The sequence below is a fragment of the Salmo salar genome, chromosome ssa15, assembly GCF_905237065.1.
Source record: "Salmo salar chromosome ssa15, Ssal_v3.1, whole genome shotgun sequence".
NCBI classification, from domain to species: domain Eukaryota; kingdom Metazoa; phylum Chordata; class Actinopteri; order Salmoniformes; family Salmonidae; genus Salmo; species Salmo salar.
Genome location: NC_059456.1, coordinates 97,734,740 through 97,758,396, shown reverse-complemented (window position 1 = coordinate 97,758,396; position 23,657 = coordinate 97,734,740). Strand labels below are relative to the sequence as shown.

Here is a 23,657-nt window from a genome sequence, read left to right as displayed (position 1 = left end):
TTTTTTAAATAAAAATTACTTTTAATCAATTGGCAAAAATGTTAAAAAAAATACATTTTCACTTTGTCATTATTGGGGTACTGTGTGTAGATTGATGACAAAAAAAGACTTTAATCCATTTTAGAATAAGGCTGTAACATAAAATGTGGAAGGGGTCTGAATACTTTCCAAATGCACTGTAAATACACACACACTATAATGTCATGTATTGCTATGAACAACAGTCAGTATTTGCCCTAGTGTTGAATAAAGTTGTATTAAATTGAACAGTCTGCGGTTATGAAGAAGTACTAGTGGGGGCAGTGAGATCCGGTCTGGTCCAGTTTAATCTGGTTTAGTCCAGGTCCTATCTAATCCAGTCAGTACATACATTTATAGATCTGCTGTAGTAAAGGGTGCAGTGAGGGCTCAGACTCATCGTGCGTCCGAAATGGCCCCCTATTTCCTATATAGTGCACTACTTTTGAGGTGACCAGTACATGTCCTTGTAGTTCTCCTGCCATAACAGGTGCAGCAAGTGCTAGTCCTGTTTATTCCAGTCAGTACATGTCTGATCTGTTTCAATCCAGTCCAGTCCGTTTTATTCCAGTCAGTACAGATTTAGTCCGGTCCAGTCAGTACATGTCCTTATAGATCTCCTGTAGTAGTGGGTGCAGAGAGATCTCAGATTCGGTCTTCTTGATCTTCTGCACCAGCAAGGCGTTCTCTGTGACCAGCTGTCTGAGGTCGGCCATCTTGTTCAGCAGCTTGGGGAAGACATAGAGGGAGTCCTGGTGGTTTGCCTGAAGGTGCAGGTCCAAGGCCTGGAGAATACAGTCCTGACTCTGTTCAACCTGCTTCACGTTCATCAGCCCTGGACGGTCTGCAGATGGATAGAGAATAGTTAGATGGGTAGACCACAGACGTGAAAGTTACCAACTAACAGCACAACCTTTCCGCTATTCCTCGCATCATATCTTCTCAACCATATTGGAAGAAAAAGTTCAAGTTCCCTCCCCTCTGACCTTTCTCTCCAATCTGTTTTGAGGAGGCGAGGAGAGAGAATATCAGGAATCTAGGGAAAGATGAATTGAGAAAGAGCTCCCCTCTACTCCACACAGGATGACAGCGGCCACGAACAACATTAAGGTCAGGGTTATCAGGGCAGAACAGTACTAGTTCCAGAGTTACTACTCCTACAGAAGTAAACCATACCTCCACACAGGATGATAGCGGCCACGAACAGAGCCAGGTCACTGTCATCCAGCTCCAGAGAATTGAACTTCACAGCAAACTCAAACTTGGGCTCCATGATCTCACTGAAGGGTTTACGTAGGCTCCTCAGGAACTCCCGGGTCACAAAACCCTTCCCGTTGGCCACAAGGAGGCCATCTTTGTTCATGAGGGAGGGCAGCATGGCGAAGATGGCCTCGTGGACGCCATACTTCAGCAGTGTTACCTGAGGCAGACGAGCAAAACATTTTAAAATTATTTGAGCATTTTCTCTCCCTTCATCTGAAGAAGATGGGCAAACACGTAAGCAAACTGTCAATCCATATATGAGGGTTTTTCAAATCATACAGTATGTGCCAAAGCAATTGTGTGCTTTTTTTAGTTGGAGCTAGCTATTAAAAAAATAAAATAAAATAAAAATCACCTGTTAGGCCAGTTGAGAAAAAGTTATCATTTACAACTGCGACCTGGCCAAGAATGCAAAGCAACACAAACAACAGAGTTAAACGTACAGTCAATAACACAATAGAAAAAAAAGTCTATATACAGTGTGTGCAAATGGCGTAAGGAGGTAAGGCAATAAATAGGCCATAGTAGCAAAGTAATTATAATTTTGCTAACACTGGAGTGAGATGTGCAGATGATGATGTGCAAGTAGAAATACTGGTGTGCAAAAGAGCAAAAAGGTAAATAAAAACAAGATGGGGATGAGGTAGGTCGTTGGATGGGCTATTTACAGATGGGCTATGTACAGCTGCAGCGATCGATTAGCTGCTCAGATAGCTGATGCTTAAAGTTGGTGAGGGAGATATAAGTCTCCAACTTCAGCAAATTTTGCAATTTGTTCCAGTCATTGGCAGCAGAGAACTGGAAGGAAATGCGGCCAAAGGAGGTGTTGGCTTTGGGGATGACCAGTGAGATATACCTGCTGGAGCGCGTGCTACCGGTGAGTGCTGCTATGGTGACCAATGAGCTGAGATAAGGAGGAGCTTTACCTAGCCAAGACTTATAGATGACCTGGAGCCAGTGGGTTTGGCGACGAGTATGAAGCGAGGGCCAGCCAACGAGAGCGTACAGGTCGCAGTGGTGGGTAGTATATGGGGCTTTGGTGACAAAACAGATGACACTGATGGACTGCATCCAGATTGCTGAGTATGGTGTTGGAGGCTATTTTGTAAATGACATCGCCGAAGTCGAGGACCGGTAGGATAGTCAGTTTTACGAGGATGTTTGGCAGGGAGGAAATTTACATTTACATTTAAGTCATTTAGCAGACGCTCTTATCCAGAGCGACTTACAAATTGGTGCATTCACCTTATGATATCCAGTGGAACAACCACTTTACAATAGTGCATCTAAATCACATAAGCCCTATTAATATTTTTTAACTGGGGGTTGGTATAGTAAGCTCAGTTCCCAGTTTCAAGTTTGTAATTTCACATGCACAAACAAATACAGTGAAATGCCTTTCTTGCAAGCTCTAACCCTCTGGTGACTGAAGAAGACCATAGCTGTGTTAAAATACTCATACTAACCATACTATGTGACGTGAGTTTAGTACATAGTATGCTTATTAGTCATAGTATGCCAAAGGTCCCCAGATGACATACTAAATTCAACAAAATACAAAGTATACATGCAGTGGACACTAGCTGTGTTTGAATACCCATACTGATATACTACTAGTTCATTTTATAATACTGCAAACGAACTGTATTGTTTCCGTTGAGAGTACTAGCGCTTCGCCTCTGTACCGGAAGTTGATGCTGTTGTAAGGCAACCTCTTGCTAGCTTATTAGCATAACAAGCGAGCTAGACATCTTACGACTTTGGGTGCGTTTGTAAATTCAATCTAGAGTGCCAGAGAGCGCGCAGTGTGTGCTCTGGGTGTTCGTAAATTCAGAGCGTTGTCAGATTGTCAGTTCGTAAATTCAGAGCGTACACTGGACGCTCTGGCTCAGGAGTAGGGTTGATCCAAGCGTTCTGACCTCAAAACGGCAGTCAAGCAATCAAGCTAACTGGCTAAAGTAGGCTAGCTTGCTAGCTACTTCCAGACACAATGAGAGAACAACTCACTCTGACCATTTTACTCTCCCTAGCAGAGCTGGTTAGGCTGTTTTCATGTTATCCAGAGCATTGTTGACTAACTGTGCTGCTGGCAACAATTTATTTGCGCTTTTTGCCGACGTTTACTGACACCGGCCATATTCAACTGATGTTGAACGTTCGTAAATGCAAGTTATTCTGCTCTCTGGCACACTCAGCCGAGAGAGCTCTGAAATTGGAGTAACGTTAGATAGCCAGAGCAAATTTACGAAATCACCCAAATTACAATGTCCATTGAGAACGCACAACAACTATACCATTTAGCTAAGCTAAGAATGACGAGAATAATCAAATCAATAAACGTTGGGTAGTTTGATAGCATATAGTTAATATACTGGCAAGTTTGATGTATTAGTAGCCAACTAACATTAGGCAGCTAGCTAACATACTGGTACATACTGTTGTAATGATATGCGGTTCGTAAGGATGGCGTAACTAACAAATTGTCAGCAAACGAAGTGTAACTTATTTGAAAAGTCATTACATTGCTTAACATCTGTCATAATTAGTTCAATAAATTAATTTGTATCCGCTCTCGGACTTCAGCTGAATATTTTACGCCATTTTCTTCAAATCTGAACACGTTGTGAAGCCACGCCCATTGTCTGAAGAACTGCATTAAGGGCCCTAAAAGCCACAGATATACAAGCAGTGTTAAGCAAATATACAAGCAGTGTCCACTGCTTGTATATTTGGCGAATGTAGTACAACATCCGGGAACTTTTGACATACTAACTGTATCCATACTATGACCAATAAGCATACTATATGTAACAGTATAGCTTCCGTCCCTCTCCTCGCCCCAACCTGGGCTTGAACCAGGGACCCTCTGCACACAGACAACAGTCACCCTCGAAGCATCGTTACCCATCGCGCCACAAAAGCCATGGCCCTTGCAGAGCAAGGGGAACAACTACTTCTGGTCTCAGAGTGAGTGACGTCACCCGATTGAAACGCTATTAGCGCGCACCACCGCTAACTAACTAGCCATTTCACATCAGTTACATATATACTCAATTTACATCAAATAGTATGGTTAGTATGAGCAAAGATGTTCTACTCTGTTTTCATCTATTTGTGGTATGAGTATTCGAACACAGCTACTATTTCCGTGCTTTTAGGGCCCATAATGCAATTCTTCAGAAAATGCACGTGGCTTCGTAACTTCTCAGATTTTAACTAAATGGCGGAAAATATGAACCCGAAGTCCGACGAGAGCGGATATAAAATTAATTGCTTTAACTAATGACAAATGTTAAGAAAATGTAATAAAGTAATGCCTTTTCAATTAAGTTACACGTTATGTTGGCTGACAATTTGTTAGCTATGCTATCCTTACAAACCGCATAGCATTACAACAGTATGTACCGGTATGTTAGCTAATGTTAGTTGGCTACTAATACATCAAACCTGGCCAGGCAGTACATTAACTAACCACCCAACATTTATTGACTTGATTATTTACATCATTCTTAGCTATGTGGTATAGTTGTACGATTCAATGGCCATCTACTCCGATTTCAGAGCAGTCTCGCGCAGAATAAGTCATGAATTTACGAAAGCTCAACACCCGTTGAATATGGCCGGAGTCAGTAAACGTTGGCAAAAATAAGTGTAATTAAATTGTTGCCAGCAGCACAGTCACCAATGCTCAGGATAACATGAAAACAGCCTAACCAGCTCTGCTAGGGCGAGTAAAATGGTCAGAGTGAGGTGTTCTCTCATTTGTGTCTGGAAGTAGCTAGCCAACGTTAGTCAAGCACCCAAGCTAACTGGCTAACGCTGAACGCTCGGATCAACCCTACTCCTCGGCCAGAGAATCCAGCGTGCAAAACGCTCTGAATTCACAAAGGGACAATCTGACAACGGTCTGGACGAACAACCAGAGCACAGTCTTGCACTCCAGATTGAATTTACAAACACACCCGAAAATGGTAATTTGTTTTGCTAGTCATTTGTTACGCTAACAAGAGGTTGCATAGCAACAGCATCAACTGTACGCAGGCGAAGCTCTAGTACGCTCAACTGAAACGATGCCCTTCGTTTACAGTATACTAGAATTAACTAATAGTATATGGTATGTAGTATATACACTCATTAAGTATGTAGTATGGGTATTTGAACACAGCTCATGCCACACCATAGAAAGATATACAGTACCAGTCAAAAGTTTGGACACCTTCTCCTGTAATATTTATTTTTGTATTACTATTTTCTACATTGCAGAATAATAGTGAAGACATCAAAACTATAAAATAACACATGGAATCATGTAGTATAACTATAAATTATATTTGAGATTCTTCAAAGTAGCCACCCTTTGCACACTCTTGGCATTCTCTCAACCAGCTTCCCCTGGAATGCTTTTCCAGTCTTGACGGAGTTCCCACATATGCTGAGCACTTGTTGGCTGCTTTTCCTTCACTCTGCGGTCCAACTCATCCCAAACCATCTCAATTGGGTTGAGTTCTAGTGATTGTGGAGGACAGGTCATCTGATGCAGCACTCCATCACACTCCTTCTTGGTCAAATTGTCCTGTTGAAAAACAAGATGATAGTCCCACTAAGCGCAAACAGATGGGATGGCGTATCGCTGCAGAATGTTGTGGTAGCCATGCTGGTTAAGTGTGCCTTGAATTCTAAATAAATCACTGACAGTGTCACCAGCAAAGCACCACCACGCCACCTCCATGCTTCACGGTGGGAACCACACATGCAGAGATCATCCGTTCACCTACTCGGCGTCTCACAAAGACAAGGCGGATGGAACAAAAATTCTCAAATTTGGACTCATCAGACCAAAGGACAGATTTCCACTAATATCCATTGCTCGTGTTTGTCCCAAACAAGTCTCTTCTTAATGGTGTCCTATAGTAATGGTTTGGTTCTTTGTAGCAATTTGACCATGAAGGCCTGATTCACACAGTCTCCTCTGAACAGTTGATTTTAAGATGTTTGTTACTTGAACTCTGTGAAGCATTTATTTGGGCTACAATTTCTGAGGCTGGTAACTCTAATGAACTTATTCTCTGCAGCAGAGGTAACTCTGGGTTTAATTGATAGCCAGTTTCAACATAGCGCTTGATGGTTTTTACAACTGCACTTTAAGAAATGTTCCGCATTGACTGATTTTTATGTCTTAAAGTAATGACGGACTGTAATTTGTCTTTGCTTATTTGAGCTGTTCTAGCCATAATATGGACTTGGTCTTTTACCAAATAGCCCTATCTTCTGTATACCACCCCTACCTTGTCACAACACAACTGATTGGCTCAAACGCATTAAGGAAAGAAATTCCACAAATTAACTTTTAAACAAGGTACACCTGTTAATTGAAATGCATTCCAGGTGACTACCTCATGAAGCTGGTTGAAAGAATGCTGTGCAAAGCTGTCATCAAGGCAAAGGGTGGCTACTTTGAAGAATCTCAAATATATTTTGACGTTAACACTTTTTTGGTTAGTACATGATTCCATGTGTTATTTCATAGTTGTGATATCGTCACTATTATTCTACAATGTAGAAAAGACTAAAAATAAAAATCATGGAATGAGTAGGTGTATCCAAACTTTTGACTGGTACTATATGTATGTATGTATGTGTGTGTATATATGTATGTATGTATGTATGTATGTGTGTGTATATATGTATGTATGTATGTATGTGTGTGTATATATGTATGTATGTATGTATGTATATATATATATATATAAATGAATAAATAAATAAATAAAATGTTTTAACCTTTTATTTAAGAACAAATTCTTATTTTCAATGACGTCCTAGGAACAGTGGGTTAACTGCCTTGTTCAGAGGCAGAACGACATTTTTACCTTGTCAGCTCGGGGATTCGATCTTGCAACCTTTCGGTTACTAGGCCAACGCTCTAAACACTAGGCTACCTGCCGCCCTATCTATATCTCTATCTCCGTGCCGTACCTGGTCGTTAAGGAAGAGATCCACAAACCCTGGGATTCTCTTGGCAAACTCCGTGAGCTCCCGTACAGTCTCCACCGTTGTGCACTGACAGCGGAAGAACACGTGTACCCCGATCTCCTTCGTGAGGGGCGCGCCCGGGACTAACTGGTTCCACACTAGACCACGCTCTGCCTGCCACAGGGTGTCCACATCATGGATCACAAATGTCTGAGGGGACAGAGAGAAAGCAATCATCTTTAAATGTTCTTCCACCTCTTATTTAAAAAAAGTAACAAATAAATTAAATAACTTCAGCTTGCTCTTATTAGGTCTCAGGATAAACAAAAACATCTATAGGTACAGTAAGTGTTCATGTCAAGTTAAAATCATTATGAAAAACAGATTGATGAGGCAGACTGCTCTACAAATACCCTTTAAAAAATGTTTTACAAATCTGCCACTAAACCTTTCCATGAGGTTACTAGTAACATTCATCTAGATTGGTGCAACCATAAAAGCCTTCCCCCTCATTAAAACTCAGAGAGGTTGTTGTGAGTTGTGACCATAAACATATACAGTGCCACATTTTGTTGTGTTACAGTCTGATTTTAAAATGGATTACATTGAGATGTTGTCACTGGCCTACACACAATACCCCATAATGACAAAGTGGAATTATGTTTTTTCTAAAAATGTACAAATTAATTAAAAATGAACAGCTGAAATGTCTTAAGTCAATAAATATTCAACCCCTTTGTTATGGCAAGCCTAAATAAAGTTCACAAGTAAAAATGTGCTTAACAAGTCATACTGTAAATTGTATAGACTCATTGTGTGCAATAATAGTGTTTAACATGATTTTTGAATGACTACCTCATCTCTGTACCCCACACATACAGATAATTGTAAGGTCCCGCAGTTGAGCAGTGAATTTCAAACACAGCTTCCACCATAGACCAGGGAGGTTTTCCAATGCCTTTCAAAGAGCACCTATCAGTAGATGGGTAAAAGTTAAAAAAAAGACATTGAATATCCCTTTGAGCATGGTGAAGTTATTACACTTTGGATGGTCTTTCAATACACCCAGTCACTACAAATGTATTACAAATACCATATTTACATAAGTATTCAAACATTTTTCCTTGAGACTCAAAATTAAGCTCCTATTTTCAAAAATCATCCTTGAGATGTCACTACAACTTGATTGGAGTCCACCTGTGGCCAATTCAATTGTTTGGACATGAATTAGAAATAATCACACCTGTCTATATAAGGTCCAACAGTTGACAATGAATGACAGATGTATATTTTTTATTTTCGTTCACTACTCCTACAGTAGATGGCTGAATAACACCAATAGGTTGTAGTCTGCCATAAAACTGGTTATAGTTTCTGCCCTAAGGAACTGTCCGTAGATCTCTGAGATAATTGTGATGAGGCATATCTGGGGAAGAGTATAAAACCATTTCTAGAGTGTTGAAAGTTTCCAAGAGCACAGTGGTCTCCATCATTGGGGGAAAAAAATATGGAACTTATCCGACTGCCTAGAGCTGGCCGGCCGACCAAACGAGGAAGAACCTTGGTCAGGGAGGTGACCAAGAACCCAATGACCACTCTAAGATGGGTGAACCTGCCAGAAGGACAACAGTCTCTACAGCACTTAACCAATCTGGGCTTTATGGGAGAGCGGCCAGACAGAAGCCACTACTGAAAAAAAGGCACATCACACCTGGAATTTGCAAAAACGCATGTGAAAGACTCAGAGCATAAGGCAAAAGATACTGTGGTCTAATGACACAAGAACTTAGTGCTTTGCATTCAGGCCAAGGAGTTATGTCTGGAGAAAACCAGAACCCTAACAGCATCCCCATGGTGGTGGCAGCATCATGCTATGGGGATGCTTGTCAGCGGCAGGGAGACTGGAAAGGATAGAAGGAACAATGAATGGAGCCAAATCCTTGATGAGAACCTGCTTCAGAGTGCACACGACCTTAGACTAGGGCAAAGACTTACTTCCAACAGGACAATGACCCCAAGCATAAAGCCAAATCAAAGCTGGAATGGCTTCAGAACAAGAATGTGAAAGTCCATGAGTGGCCCAGCCAAAGCCGACTTGAATCCCATTGAAAATATGTCGAAAAACTTGAAGAATGCTGTTGACCGCCGCCCCCCATCCAATTTAAATGAGATTTAGAAATTCTGCAGGGAAGAAAATCCCCAAATCCAGATTTGCAAAGCTGATACATACATACCGAAGATGTCTCAAAGCTGTAATCACTGCCAAAAGGAGCTTCTACAAAGTATTGACCCAGGGGTGTGAATACTTATGTAAATTAGATGTATGTATTTAAATGTTCAATAAATGACAAAAATGTCTAAAAACATGTTCTCACTTTGTCTTTATGGGGAAATTGTGTGTAGATGGGTGAGAAAAACAAAATGTGGAATAAGTCATGGAGGTGTGAATACTTTCTGAAGGCACTCTACATCACTGGTTCTGCTTGTACCGACGTGCAACCAGAAAAGTCTTCCTCCTCATGAAAGCTCAGTGTGTTCTAACGCCTAACCGGAGGCATACCCAATACCCATTGACATATTATAAATATCTCCTTGTCCCAGTCTGTAATCCCAACATGTTTCAAGCTGACCACCATTGTCCCTGTTGCCAAGAGATTTAAGATAGTCATTTAGGCAGGTTATCGCCCTGTAGCACTCATCTTTAATTATGAAGTGCTTTGAAAGGCTGGTCATGACACACATCAACACCATCCTCCCAGACCAATTCGCATACCCCCCCAGCAGATCCACAGATGACGCAATTGCACTTCACACTGCCCTCTCACACCTGGGCAACAGGTGCATAGGAAACTATGCAGTAATTTGTTTTTTTTAATGTATTATTTCTTTCTTACATTGCTAGCCCAGAAAATCTTAAGTGTTATTACATACACCCGAGAATAACTATTGGGTATAAAAGCTACGTCAATTTAAGAACATTACGACCAGGAATACGACTTTCCCGAAGTGGATCCTTTGTTCGGACCTCTACCCCGACACGTGATCTTATCCCAGAGGCCGACCCAAAACAACGCGGTCACCGGAGGAGAGGCAGGTGGAGCGGCCTACTGGTCAGACTTAGAAGGCGAGCACACCATCCGCCGCTTCCAAGCATATTACTCGCCAATGTCCAATCTCTAGACAACAAGGTGGATGAAATTAGGGCAAGGGTTGCATTCCAGAGAGACATCAGAGATTGTAACATTCTCTGTTTCACAGAAACATGGCTCACTCTGGATATGTTGTCAGAGTCGGTACAGCCACCCGGTTTCTTCCCGCATCGCACCGACAGAAACAAACATCTCTCTGGTAAGAAGAAGGGCGAGTGATGCCTTATGATTAATGACTCATGGTGTAATCATAGCAACATACAGGAACTCAAGTCCTTTTGATCACCTGACCTAGAATTCCTCACAATTAAATGCAGACCGCATTATCTACCAAGAGAATTCTCTTAAATTACAGTCACAGCCGTGTATATTGCCCCCCAAGCAGATACCTCGACAGCCCTGAAAGAACTTCACTGGACTCACTTCACTGTGTAAACTGGAAACCATACATCCTGAGGCTGCATTTATTGTATCTGGGAATTTTAACAAAGCTAATCTGAGAACAAGGCTTCCTAAATTCTATCAGCATATCGTATGCGCGACACGAGCTGGTAGCATTCTGGACCATTGCTACTCTAACTTCCGCAATGTATACAAAGCCCTCCCCCGCCCTCCCTTCGGCAAATCTGACCATGACTCCATTTTGTTGCTCCCAGCCTATAGACAGAAACTAAAACAGGAAACGCCCATGCTCAGGTCTATCCAACGATGGTCTGACCAATCAGAATCCACGCTTTAAGATTGCTTCGATCACATGGATATGTTCCGGGTAGCGTCAGACAACAACATTGACGTATACGCTGACTACGTGAGCGAGTTAATTAGCGAGTGCATCGGTGATGTTGTACCCACTGTGACTATTAAAACCTTCCCTAACCAGAAACTGTGGATTGATGGCAGCATTCGCACAAAGCTGAAAGCACAAACCACCGCTTTCAAATCATGGCAAGGCGACTGGAAACATGACCGAATACAAACAGTGTAGCTATTCCCTCCAGAAGGCAATCAAACAAGCAAAGCGTCAGTATTGAGACAAAGTAGAGTCGCAATTCAACGGCTCAAAACACGAGACACGTGGCAGGGTCTACAGTCAATCACGGATTACAGAAAGAAAATCAGCCCTGTCACAGACATCAAAGTCTTGCTCCCAGACAAATTAAACAACTTCTTTGCTCGCTTTGAGGACAATACAGTGCCACTGACACAGCCCGCTACCAAAGCCTGTGGACTCTCCTTCACCATGGCCAACGTGAGCAAAACATTTAAACGTGTTAACCCTCGCAAGGCTGCCGGCCCAGACGGCATCCCTAGCCGCGTCCTCAGAGCATGCGCAGACCACCTGGCTGGTGTGTTTACGGACATATTCAACCAATCCCTATCCCAGTCTGTTGTCCCCACATGCTTCAAGATGGCCACCATTTCTCCTGTTCCCAAGAAATCTAAGGTAACTGAACTAAATGACTATCGCCCCATAGCACACACTTCTGTCATCATGAAGTGCTTTGAGAGACTAGTCAAGGATCATATCACCTCCACCCTACCTGATACCTTAGACCCACACCAATTTGCTTACCGCCCCAATAGGTCCACAGACGACGCAATTGCCATCACACTGCCCTAGCCCATCTAGACAAGAGGAATACCTATGTAAGAATGCTGTTCATTGACTACAGCTCATTTAACACCATAGTACCCGCCAAGCTCGAGACCCTGGGTCTCGACCCGGCCTGTGCAACTGGGTCCTGGACTTTGACGGGCCACCTCCAGGTGGTGAGGGTTGGAAACATCTCCACCCCGCTGATCCTCAACACTGGGGCCCCGCAAGGTTGCATTCTCAGCCCTCTCCTGTCCACCCATGAGTGGCCATGCACACCTCCAACTCAAATCATCAAGTTTGCAGACGACACTACAGTGGTAGGCTTGATTACCAACAACAACGAGACGGCCTACAGGGAGGAGGTGAGGGCCCTCGGAGTACACATCACGGACAAACTGAAATGGTCCACCCACACAGACCCTCAGGAGGGTTAAGAAATTTGGCTTGTCACCTAAAACCCTCAAACTTTTACAGATGCACAATCGAGAGCATCCTGTCGGGCTGTATCCACGCCTGGTATAGCAACTGCTCCGCCCTCAACCGCAAGGCTCTTCAAAGGGTAGTGCGGTCTGCACAACGCATCACCGGGAGAAAACTACCTGCCCTCCAGGACACCTACAGCACCCGATGTCACAAGAAGGCCAAAAAGATAATCAAGGACAACAACCACCCAAGCCATTGCCTGTTCACCCAGCTATCATCCAGAAGGCGATGTCAGTAGAGGTGCATCAAAGCTAGGACCGAGAGACTGAAAAACAGCTTCTATCTCAAGGCCATCAGACTGTTAAACAGCCATCACTAACAGAGTGGCTGCTGCCAACATACAAACTCAAATCTATGGCCACTTTAATAAATGGATTTAATAAAAAAAGGTATCACTAGTCACTTTAAATAACGGCAATTTAATAAGGTCTACATATCCTACATTACTCATCTCATATGTATATACTCTATACCATCTATTGGGTCTCAACTAGCCTACCTGGTTAAATAAAGGTGAAAAAAAAAGAAAAAATCTTGCCTATGCAGCATGTACATATTCTCTCTCCGTGGCGGAGATCTTTGTTTGCTATACTCGGCCTTGTCTCAGGATGGTAAGTTGGTGGTTGAAGATATCCCTCTAGTGGTGTGGGGGCTGTGCTTTGGCACAGTGGGTGGGGTTATATCCTGCCTGTTTGGCCCTGTCCGGGGGTATCATCGGATGGTGCCACAGTGTCTCCTGACCCCTCCTGTCTCAGCCTCCAGAATTTATGCTGCAGTAGTTTGTGTGTCGGGGGGCTAGGGTCAGTCTGTTATATCTGGAGTATTTCTCCTGTCTTATCCGGTGTCCTGTGTGAATTTAAGTATGCTCTCTCTAATTCTCTCTTTCTTTCTTTCTCTCTCTCGGAGGACCTGAGCCCTAGGACCATGCCTCAGGACTACCTGGCATGATGACACCTTGCTGTCCCCAGTCCACCTGGCCATGCTGCTGCTCCAGTTTCAACTGTTCTGCCTGCGGCTATGGAACCATGACCTGTTCACCGGACGTGCCCCCTGTCCCAGACCTGCTGTTTTCAACTCTCTAGAGACAGCAGGAGCGGTAGAGATACTCTGAATGATCGGCTATGAAAAGCCAACTGACATTTACTCCCGAGGTGCTGACTTGTTGCACCCTCGACAACTACTGTGATTATTATTATTTGACCATGCTGGTCATTTATGAACATTTGAACATCTTGGCCATGTTCTGTTATAATCTCCACCCAGCACAGCCAGAAGAGGACTGGCCGCCCCTCATAGCCTGGTTCCTCTCTAGGTTTCGGCCTTTCTAGGGAGTTTTTCCTAGCACCCGTGCTTCTACACCTGCATTACTTGCTGTTTGGGGTTTTAGGCTGGGTTTCTGTCCAGCACTTTGAGATATCAGCTGATGTATTTATATAGCCCTTCTTACATTTGATTTATTCATCCCTTTACATTTGTGTGTATATAAGGTAGTCGTTGTGAATTTGTTAGATTACTTGTTAGATATTACGGCACTGTCAGAACGAGAAGCACAAGCATTTCGCTACACTCGCATTAACATCTGCTAATGTGTATGTGACCAATGAAATTTGATTTGAAATAACTGAGAATGTTGTTCATAAACTACAGCTCAGCGTTCAACGCCATAGTACCCTCCAAGCTCATCAAGCTAGGGACCCTGGGACTGAACTCCTCCCTCTGCAACTGGATCATGAACAGTCGTGAAGAGTGCTCCTCTTAACTCTCAAGAGGCTGAAAAGATTTGGAATGAGCCCTTGGATCCTCAAAAAGTTCTACAGCTGCACCATCGAGAGCATCTTCACCGGCTGCGTCACTACTTGGTATGGCAAATGCACCGCCCTTGATTGCAAAGTGCTACAGAGGGTGGTGCGGACTTCCTGCCATCCAGGATCTCTATATCATATAGTCTCAGAAGAAGGCAAAAGAAATTGCCAAAGACGCCAGCCACCCAAGCCATAGACTGTTCACTCTGCCACCGTCTGGCAAACGCTACTGAAGCATCGGCTCTAGGACCAACAAGCTCCGTGACAGCTTATACCCCCAAGCCATTAGGCTGCCAAATTGTCAATTAATTGGTACACCAACTATCGCACTGACCCTACGCACACACACTACATATGCACGCATACCGACACAACACAAACTCATGCATTACACACACTTTTACACTCATATGCTGCTGCTGCTATTCGTTCTTTATTTGACTCTTCTCTATCCTGATGCCTAGTTACGTCACCCTTCCTTCATGTACATATCTACCTCAAATAGCTCTGCACATTGATCTGGTACTCCCTAGATATAGCTCCATTTATGTGTATTTTATTTCTCGTGTTACTATTTTATTTTTAAACTCTGCATTGTTTGGAAGGGCTCGTAAGCAAGCAAGTCTACACCAGTTGTATTCCGCACGTTACAAAGAAATTGTTATTGGATTTTACCGATGTGCAGCTGGTCTTGCCAGTGAGGATATTGCGGGCCTTCTTCTTGGTCATGATGAGGTTCTTCAGGTAGGCTTGGTACACCTGTTTAGCCAGGGTCTTCAGGTCCAAGCCTCCATGGTGTTGGGCATCCAGCTCCTCAGCTAGCAGGCCAGCCATCAGCTTCTTCTCAGCTTCCGGCATACGCCCATACCGGATCGCTGGGGAAACAGACCGGATAGCATTAAAGTATGATTTTTTATTTTTTTATTTTAAAACAGTCAATGTTGATCTATATAACCCAAATGATGCCTGTGTAAATGTAAGTAAATCTGCCTGAGAAAAAAACGACGTATTGAGAATATTGAAATACCAGTAACTAGGTAATGAAATTGTTACATTAAGCAGCTCTTAAAGCATATTGAAAACTTCCACCAGTTTCAGTCCTCTCTCACCATCATGTGACATGCCCAGGGCTAGGCACTTCTGGAAGCGACAGTATTGGCACTTATTACGGTTTTTCTTCAGGATCTTACAGGCTCTCTCACAGCGCTCATACTCCAGCTTCAACCGAATAGTCCGTCGGAAGAAGCCCTGGACCACATGATACAGACAGAGGTGGTCATTGAACTTGAGTTTCAGGTTAACTAACTTGAAATAGCTGGAATGCTGCTGCACAGGACAAAAACTAAACTCAAGCTAGGGTCTGGTTGAGGATGTTAGCAGCCATATCAAAACATCCAATATTTAAGACCTAAGAACATTAGGCAATGTTTTCTGATGAAGACCCAATGGTAGACTGACAGAATCTCTCTCACCTTGCAGCCCTCGCAGGCATGCACACCGTAGTGAAACCCTGAAGCTTTGTCAGCACAGACCCTACACTCAACGTTGATCGCAGGGCCCGCGGCCTCGTCCCGGCCCAGATGCAACTGCTCTGACAGCAAGGGAGACGACGTGTGAGACAGGTCTGACACACAGAGCGAGACAACACAGAGATGGTGTGAGACAGGCATGACACACAGAGACAACACCCATCTGCGCACGCAATCACCACAACAAATAATAGACCATTCTTGTTCAGACTCGTATCCCCCTCACCTTAACCCAGATCTGTTTGTGCCAACGACAATGAGTTTGCACGAGAGCTCAAACTGATCTGGGACCAGGCCGTACCGATATGCTCTGGTCTGCTGATGTACAGGGCATTCGGAAAGTATTCAGACACCTTGATTTTTTCCAAATTGTGTTACGTTACAACCTTTTTCTAAAATTGATAAAATATATATTTTTTCAAGCTACACACAATACCCCAAAATGACAAAGCAAAAACAGGTCGAGAAATGTTTGCTAACTTATACGAAATTAAAAACAGAAATACCTTATTTGCATGTCAAAGCAAAAACCAAGCCATGAGGTTGAAGGAATTGTCCGTGGAGCTCCGAGACAGGGTTGTGTCGAGGCACAGATCTGGGTAAGGGTACTAAAACATTTCTGCAGCATTGAAGGTCCTCAAGAAAACAATGGCCTCCAATCTTAAAGGGAATTAGTTTGGAAACACCAAGACTCTTCAAAGAGCTGGCCGCCCAGCCAAACTGAGCAATCGGGGGAGAAGAGCCTTTGTCAGGTAGGTGACCAAGACCCAGATGGTGACTCTGACAGCACTCCAGAGTCCTCTGTGGAGATGGGAGAACCTTCCAGAAGGACAACCATCTCTGCAGCACTCAGGCCTTTATGGTAGAGTGTCCAGGTGGAAGCCACTCCTCAGGAAAAGGCACATGACAGCTCACTTGGAGTTTGCCAAAAGGCACATAAAGGACTCTGACCATGAGAAACAAGATTCTCTGGTCTGATGAAACCAAGATTCTACTTTTTGGCCCGAATGCCAAGCGTCACATCTGGAGGAAACCTGGCACCATCCCTACGGTGAAGCATGGCGGCAGCATCATTCGGTGGGGATGTTTTTCAGAGGCAGGGACTGTGAGACTAGTCAGGATCAAGGGAAAGATAAACAGAGCATAGTACTGAGAGATCCTTGATGAAAACCTCCTCCAGAACGCTCAGGACCTCAGACTGGGGCGAAGGTTCACCTTCCAACAGGACAATGACCCTAAGCACACAGCCAAGACAATGTAGGAGTGGCTTCGGGACAAGTCTCTGAATGTCCTTGAGTGGCCCAGCCAGAGCCAAGACTTGAACATCTCTGGAGAGACCTGAAAATAGCTGTGCAGCGATGTTCCCCATCCAACCTGGCCAGTGGCGAGCCCCACGTTTTTTGCAAAAAATAAAAAATAAAATGTAAAAATATTATGGGGTATTCTGTGTAAATTGATGAGGAATAAAAATGAAAAAAATATTGGGGCTTGCCTATTTCGCATGTTATTTTGGGATTAATACGTGTCACATATCAGTTTGCAAACAAAGTAAAAAAAATAAATATATATATATACACACACACACAGTTGAAGTCAGAAGTTTATATACACTTAGGTTGGAGTCATTAAAACGCATTTTTCAACCACTCCACAAATTTCTTGTTAACAAACTATAGTTTTGGCAAGTTGGTAAGGAGGACAGCTAATTTGTGCATGACAAGTAATTTTTCCAACAATTGTTTACAGACAGATTATTTCAGTGTATCACAATTCCAGTGGGTCAGAAGTTGACATACGCTAAATTGGCTGTGCCTTTAAACAGCTTGGAAAAATCCAGAAAATGATGTCATGGCTTTAGAGACTTCTGATAGGCTAACTGACCTCATTTGAGTCAATTGGAGGTGTACCTGTGGATGTACTTCAAGGCCTACCTTCAAACTCCGTGCCTCTTCGCTTGACATCATGGGAAAATCAAAAGAAATCAGCCAAGACATCCGAAAAAAAATTGTAGACCTCCACAAGTCTGGTTCATACGTTCTGTCTCCTAGAGATGAGATGCGAAAAGTGCAAATCAATCCCAGAACAAGAGCAAGGTGTATGTAAACTTCCGACTTCAACTGTATATCGAGTTAATAAAGCTGCATAACAAAACAAAAAAAGGACCATGTTTGTTTCTTGAGTAAGGCAGCTCCAAAATGCAGGTGTTTCAGCCTAGCTCAGTGCTTTCTGTGGTGGTGGGGCAAGACAGCAGGAAATAGGCGCATTGCACCTTGATTGGCTCAGTGTTCTGTCACTCATGGAGACACTACGTCACAGGCCAAGTCTAAGTCTAACAAGTCTAAGTCTTTAGTAAGGGTAGACATTGAACATTAGAAGTGCCCATCCAAAAAGGCTCAAGGTCATTGGCCATAGAAAAAAAAAAGTCAAATCACAGTATATCTACAGCAGCTTTGATTGGACTGATCATGTCACCATCATACTTTCTAAATCTTAGCTAGCAGTCATCATCATGAATCAAGTCGACAATCTACAGGCCAAATCCTTTTAAAATCCTTGTCATATGAAGAGAAATAATGAAGAGAAATTATAGATAAAATGTATCGGTGCTCATCGGCCAAAAACATTACACAACATGTAGTATATCGCAAATTCAACAATGAGTGGTTTGGAAGGAATCAGTGGCTAACTGCAAGCATTGCAAAGCAACCACTAACCTGCTATTCAGTGGAGTGGCTGTGTGGATCTTTTTCCCGAGTTCCCACCATAAATCCAGAGAATCCCAGACTTTGATAAAGTGATGACAAGATTTGCCCACACAGGAACGCCACTCCACCTTCCTGTTAAGTGTCTGTTGAAGTGTCAAAAATGTCTTGTAACAATTTGCTGCTGCATAAATGATGTAATGGGAATTTTTATGTTTGTGCTTTTCTTATCTTATAACTCATTTCTGTGTTCATGCAAGTGGTTGACTGAACAAATCCTCCTCTTATCAGTAGCTGCAGTTTGGTAGTACGCCCAGACCTTGTTTTGAGAACGAACAAACTCTCAGTTTCAAGGTCTCAGCTTAGAGAGAAAGAAGCCTTGTGAGGTATTGGTCGGTCACATGAATGAAACAAAACGGTAATGATTCATTAATTATGCAAATATAACTTGTCTGTGTATAACTGTATATAAGACAACTGCTGGGTCTGCCCAGGGAGAGCTCCTGATTGACATGTGTACTATGGTGCATTGAGTTGGAACGTCTCCAGCACGCTGACAATAAACAATGATTCATTTAAGATTGACTTCGAGTGTCCCTGTGGAAGAATTTCCACAGCATATGCAAGGGAGATATGTATACTGTAGCTAAGAAAGTAATACTAAGTGTATGTTGTGTAGTAAGCTGTTAATAGCCCATGTGCCTCACCCTAATAGTTTGGTCTATTTTCACCAATGCGGTATTGTAAACACATCGTTCGTAGCCGGTGTGTGATTGTTTGCAGACTTTTTGCACAGCTTTGACAGTGCTACTGATAGTAGTGGTGGCGCTTGGCTTGCACGTGCAAATTCAGCACACACAACATTCTATAATAGAAGTGCTATTTGACGTGTCTAATTAAATTCTTATTTAACACAGTGTTATTTGACACGCAAAGACCTAAACTGCATTCGATGTGCCTCACCCTAATAAATGTGTCTATTTTCACCTACTGTTCTATCTTGGTGGTGCACTTGTAGCCTAAAGCCTGTTTTAGAGAAATGTAATCATCAAATATTGTAAGAGCTCTCACTGTCTACTTATATGCCCCCTTTGTTTATCCTAAGGTTCTGACTTTGTGTACAGGGAGTACACTATAAGAACGGCCCATGTCTTGAACTCTGTCGCTGTACATTTCAAAAGTGCTAAACAAGTAGTTATATTGACTAAGTCCGTCCTAGCTCGCTCAATGTCTTAATCTAAATTACGGATTGCCTTATCCGCTTGTTGTCCCCTTATGCCATAGGTTATACATCTCAAGTGTCAGTAGAAACCACATTTGTTTAAGCATGTGTTTTTTTTAAAGACAGTAAATGAGGCTGAATGAACTGTTATGCTGCCAGACAAGGCTCCGCTGATAGCCAAGTATAGCAGTGGCAAGGTGTTGGGACTGCTGTTAGGACAGCTTTATGAAGGCCCTAACAGTTTGTGGCCACCGTTTGTCACCGTCACCGTTATAGTGCAATTAATGTATTGTTTAATGGTGTGTTGTGTAGTGGCTCTGCTGGCATGTATACCACTTTTTTTTTAATCCCCACCAAGATTTACTCAAATCGCCACTGAACCTGACAGACTTTGACAGGATCTGCAGAGAAAAATGGGATAAACTCCCCAAATACAGGTGTGCCAAGCTTTTAGTGTCATCAAAGAATACTCGATGCTGTAATTGCTGCCAAAGGTGCTTCAACAAAGTACTGAGTAAAGGTCTTAATACTTATGTAAAATTTCCATTTATTTTGTATAAATTTGCACAAATTTCACACTGTCACACTGTGTGTAGATTGCTGACAAAAAAAAAACAATTTAATCCAGCTTAGAATAAAGCTAACGTAACAAAATGTGGAAAAAGTAAATGGGTCTGAATACTTTCAGAATGCACTGTATTCACTATATAAGTCCAAAATATTACAATGAAGCATATCACCTCCCGTAAGGCTTTACGTCTTATTTTGAATATAACCAAAGACATGCATTTCATTTACTCTTACCTGTATAGTTGGTAGCAGCAGCTGGACTGTCTTGTCTGCGGTGGCTGGTCTTCACCTTCTCCAGTCTCTCCTTTTCCCCTCCTTCATTCTGTTGGCTGCCAGTCCCATTCCATGATCCCCTCAAGATGGGGGACCTCGACCTTGCCACCCCACTGCCCTCCCCAACCCCCAGCTCCTGCACGTCTCCAAAGTCAGAGGCCACTACCTCTACCTCCTGTGCAGTCCATATGATATCAGCTGCTGTGTCCAAGGTCTGTGGAGAGTTTGGGCCACACAGGGGAAATGTGCCTGTGCTGTTAGCCCCAGGCCTAGTCTCCCAATTCACCTGTTCAAGGTGCTCAGGGGAAGGTAGCTGCTGTAACCCATCCATGTCTCCTTGCCTTCTGGTCAGGCTGCTAAAGCGCTTCTTCCCCGTCTGTCATGATTCCTATTCATGTGACGAACCGGGTAATTATTCAACATCAACCCCATATAGGCCCATCTCAAAACGAAACCCAGGTAGTGTTCTTTAAGCCAAAGTGTAGCAAAACATTTTGAACCCCCCCCCCCAAACGTCCTGGTAGTCCCTCCATGTTTCAGACAGTTTTCTTCAGTTTTGGTGCCTATTTTTTTAAATTACCTTTAACTAGGAAAGTTAATTAAGAACAAATTCTTATTTACAATGAAGGCCTACCAAGAGGCAAAAAGCTTCCTGTGGGGATGGGATAAAAAATAAATAAAGGCACGCATCACAATAAGAGACACCACGACAATACATAAAGAGACGGAAGACAACACAGCATGGCAGCAACACAAACATGGCACAAAACATGTGTGAAGTGAACATGATTACAGTGAATGTGGGAGCAATGTGAAGGTTAAGTGTTGTAATTGTGTGGGGGGAGGACGACGACATAGTGCAGCATTTGTTAGAAGTTATTAGGGATTTGTTGTTTTTATTTTCATGGTAGTACAGAATTGGGCAGATAATGATTGATCGTACATTCCAGCATAGTAGGTGGCGACATGCACTTAAAATGATTGTTTGCATACCGCCATGATATCGAAGGAGGAGTAAATGGTGACTGTGCTTGAATCTGAAAGTGAGGCAAATTAAGTGTGTGATAATGAATGGAAAAGTGAAAACAAAAGAATGGAACAAAACAAGCATAAGTTGTAGAAGACAAGGGCCGGTCCAATAACGCATTTCTTATTGGGTAGCGTTTTCTAGACAAGGAGTTTAATTTGGGAAATCCATTTGTAATATTCAGGACTGTGAAGAAAGCAGTGGGAAAGGTGGATTCAATCAAGGTGACTAGAAGCAGCCTGGTTTTGGTTAAATGTGTTGAAGAACAGAAGAATCTGTGAATGGAACATGTAACTGTGGTGGGGATCATACTCCAGACTTCCTTGAGCGCCCAGTTAGGGTGAAGGAGGTCAAGGTGTCAAGGATCAGCAGATCTATGTGGAGGCGGTGAAGAGAGTCAAAGGGGCAAGAGACAACAGTGTTGAAGATATGACAGTGGATGCATGGCAACCAGTTGCTAGTGTTAAATCAATCGAGTGATCTGGATACACTAATTGTGAAAGTGGCATTTATAGCCACAGTAATGAATTGTACAGCACACGTGTTTAATTAGTCGGGTATCATATCTGCAGCCGATAAGTTTTTGCGTCTCCAAGACTTCCCGGCAGAAGCACTACAGGGACTATTGTCGCTAGATGTCCCGCCCTCACAGGCTTCTGAGCCTGTTGAGAACGGATTAGAATTAGTTTAATGCAACAACAAAAAATATTTTATTTAATTAATTTCTCTTATGATCGTTTGTATGATATTTTACGTAAATGTTTTATAAGCATCAACCAGTGGATCTTGCGCCGGGTATACTATACAGAGACGGCCAGTGATGTGGACATTATGCAGTGATATATAAGGAGCGTTGGAGACAAATCTGATGGCCGAATGGTAAAGAACATCTAGCCACTCAGCACCCATACCTGCTGATCTATAAATTACATCTCCGTATTCTGCTGTTGGCTAATCATTAGACACTTGTGTTAAAATCATGACAGGTAACGTTGGAATGAATAACAAATTACATGCAATTCCATAGCTCAAGACATGCATAAAAAAAAGCAGAATAACAAAAAAGTTAATTAAACAGTATTTTAACTATACAGTAGCTAACTAGCTACGTGGAAGCAATAATCCTAAACGTTTTTTAGTTTAAGTACAGATAGATAGCTATGCTAGAGGCCCAGTTGCAGAACGCAAGCTCCCGAATAACTTTGTTTTTGTTTTGGGGAACATGAGTTAGTTAAGCTAACGTAACATGGTAGCTAACTAACAGTTTGGGTTATCACTAGCCTGCCTTTGTAAATCCATTCTTACCTTTATCAACAGCCTTGCTTGCTTTTCCAAAGACTGCGTGGGTGAGGTGTAAAGTTACTAACGTTACGCCGCGTCCATAACCACTTGATTCAATTGGTTGTTTGCTAACAGTTAGCTAGAAAGCTAACTTTAGCACTCTGAATGTTGCTAATTCATCTGTCAATACTGTCGTGTAATCCATCCAATAGTCTGTATTGAAAGTTTGCAGCGTCTTCTGGTGGCTGGCTAGCTACAGTACCTCGGGACATGAAACTTTTAATGAGTTCTTGCTAACAGGTAGTTAGTTACCAGCCTAGTGTCAACTTTCTCTGTACACCCACCTATCTCTCAGCAGAGCGCCCCTGGACGTTCAACCTGCCATGTAACTTCGCACATTTGGTTACACTGGAGTGTATAGGCTTTAAGGCAGCGGTGTCAAACTCATTCCACGGAGGGTCTCTGTCTGCAGGTTGTTTTTTCCCTTTCAATTAGGACATATACAACCATGTGAGGAGAGTTATTGGATAACAACTGCCGTTAAACCCCATCGCAGAAGAAGAGTTCCTTACTAATTAGTGACCTTATTTAATCAGTCAAGTACAAGGATGGAGCTAAACCAGCAGACACTCAGTCCCCCTCCAGTGGAATGTTTGACACGTGCTTTAGGGTGTCATAAACTCCTCTGGTGATATTCATAAATCAATGTGTTGGCCTGTATAGTATGGGGTCATAAATAATCCAGGGGGATTGTGACTATTTCATTTG

The 23,657-nt window shown here is 42.8% G+C and overlaps 1 protein-coding gene across 5 annotated transcripts; it reads right to left on the bottom strand.

Annotated features, from left to right (window-relative positions):
• On the bottom strand, positions 1-23,419 carry pparb2b (peroxisome proliferator-activated receptor beta2B). 5 transcript variants are annotated; one of them, XM_014147251.2, is made up of 8 exons: positions 22,914-23,418; positions 20,543-22,270; positions 15,758-15,909; positions 15,395-15,533; positions 14,961-15,160; positions 7,258-7,464; positions 1,195-1,438; positions 2-862 (listed from the first exon to the last, which is right to left on the bottom strand). In XM_014147251.2, the coding sequence occupies exons 2-8, from the start codon at positions 20,910-20,912 to the stop codon at positions 615-617; spliced, it is 1,560 nt and encodes a 519-aa protein (XP_014002726.2). In that variant the 5' UTR covers positions 20,913-22,270; positions 22,914-23,418; the 3' UTR covers positions 2-614.
• Positions 23,420-23,657: the final 238 nt, after the last annotated feature.

Excerpts from the sequence above, each read along its gene's own strand:
- pparb2b (XM_045695160.1), bottom strand. The coding sequence starts at position 20,912 with ATGGATGGGTTACAGCAGCTACCTTCCCCTGAGCACCTTGAACAGGTG. Across the intron at positions 15,161-15,394 it reads CCTGGGCATGTCACATGATG|CGATCCGGTATGGGCGTATG; the intron begins GTGAGAGAGGAC and ends CTGTTTCCCCAG. Across the intron at positions 1,439-7,257 it reads ATCTCTTCCTTAACGACCAG|GTAACACTGCTGAAGTATGG; the intron begins GTACGGCACGGA and ends CGTCTGCCTCAG.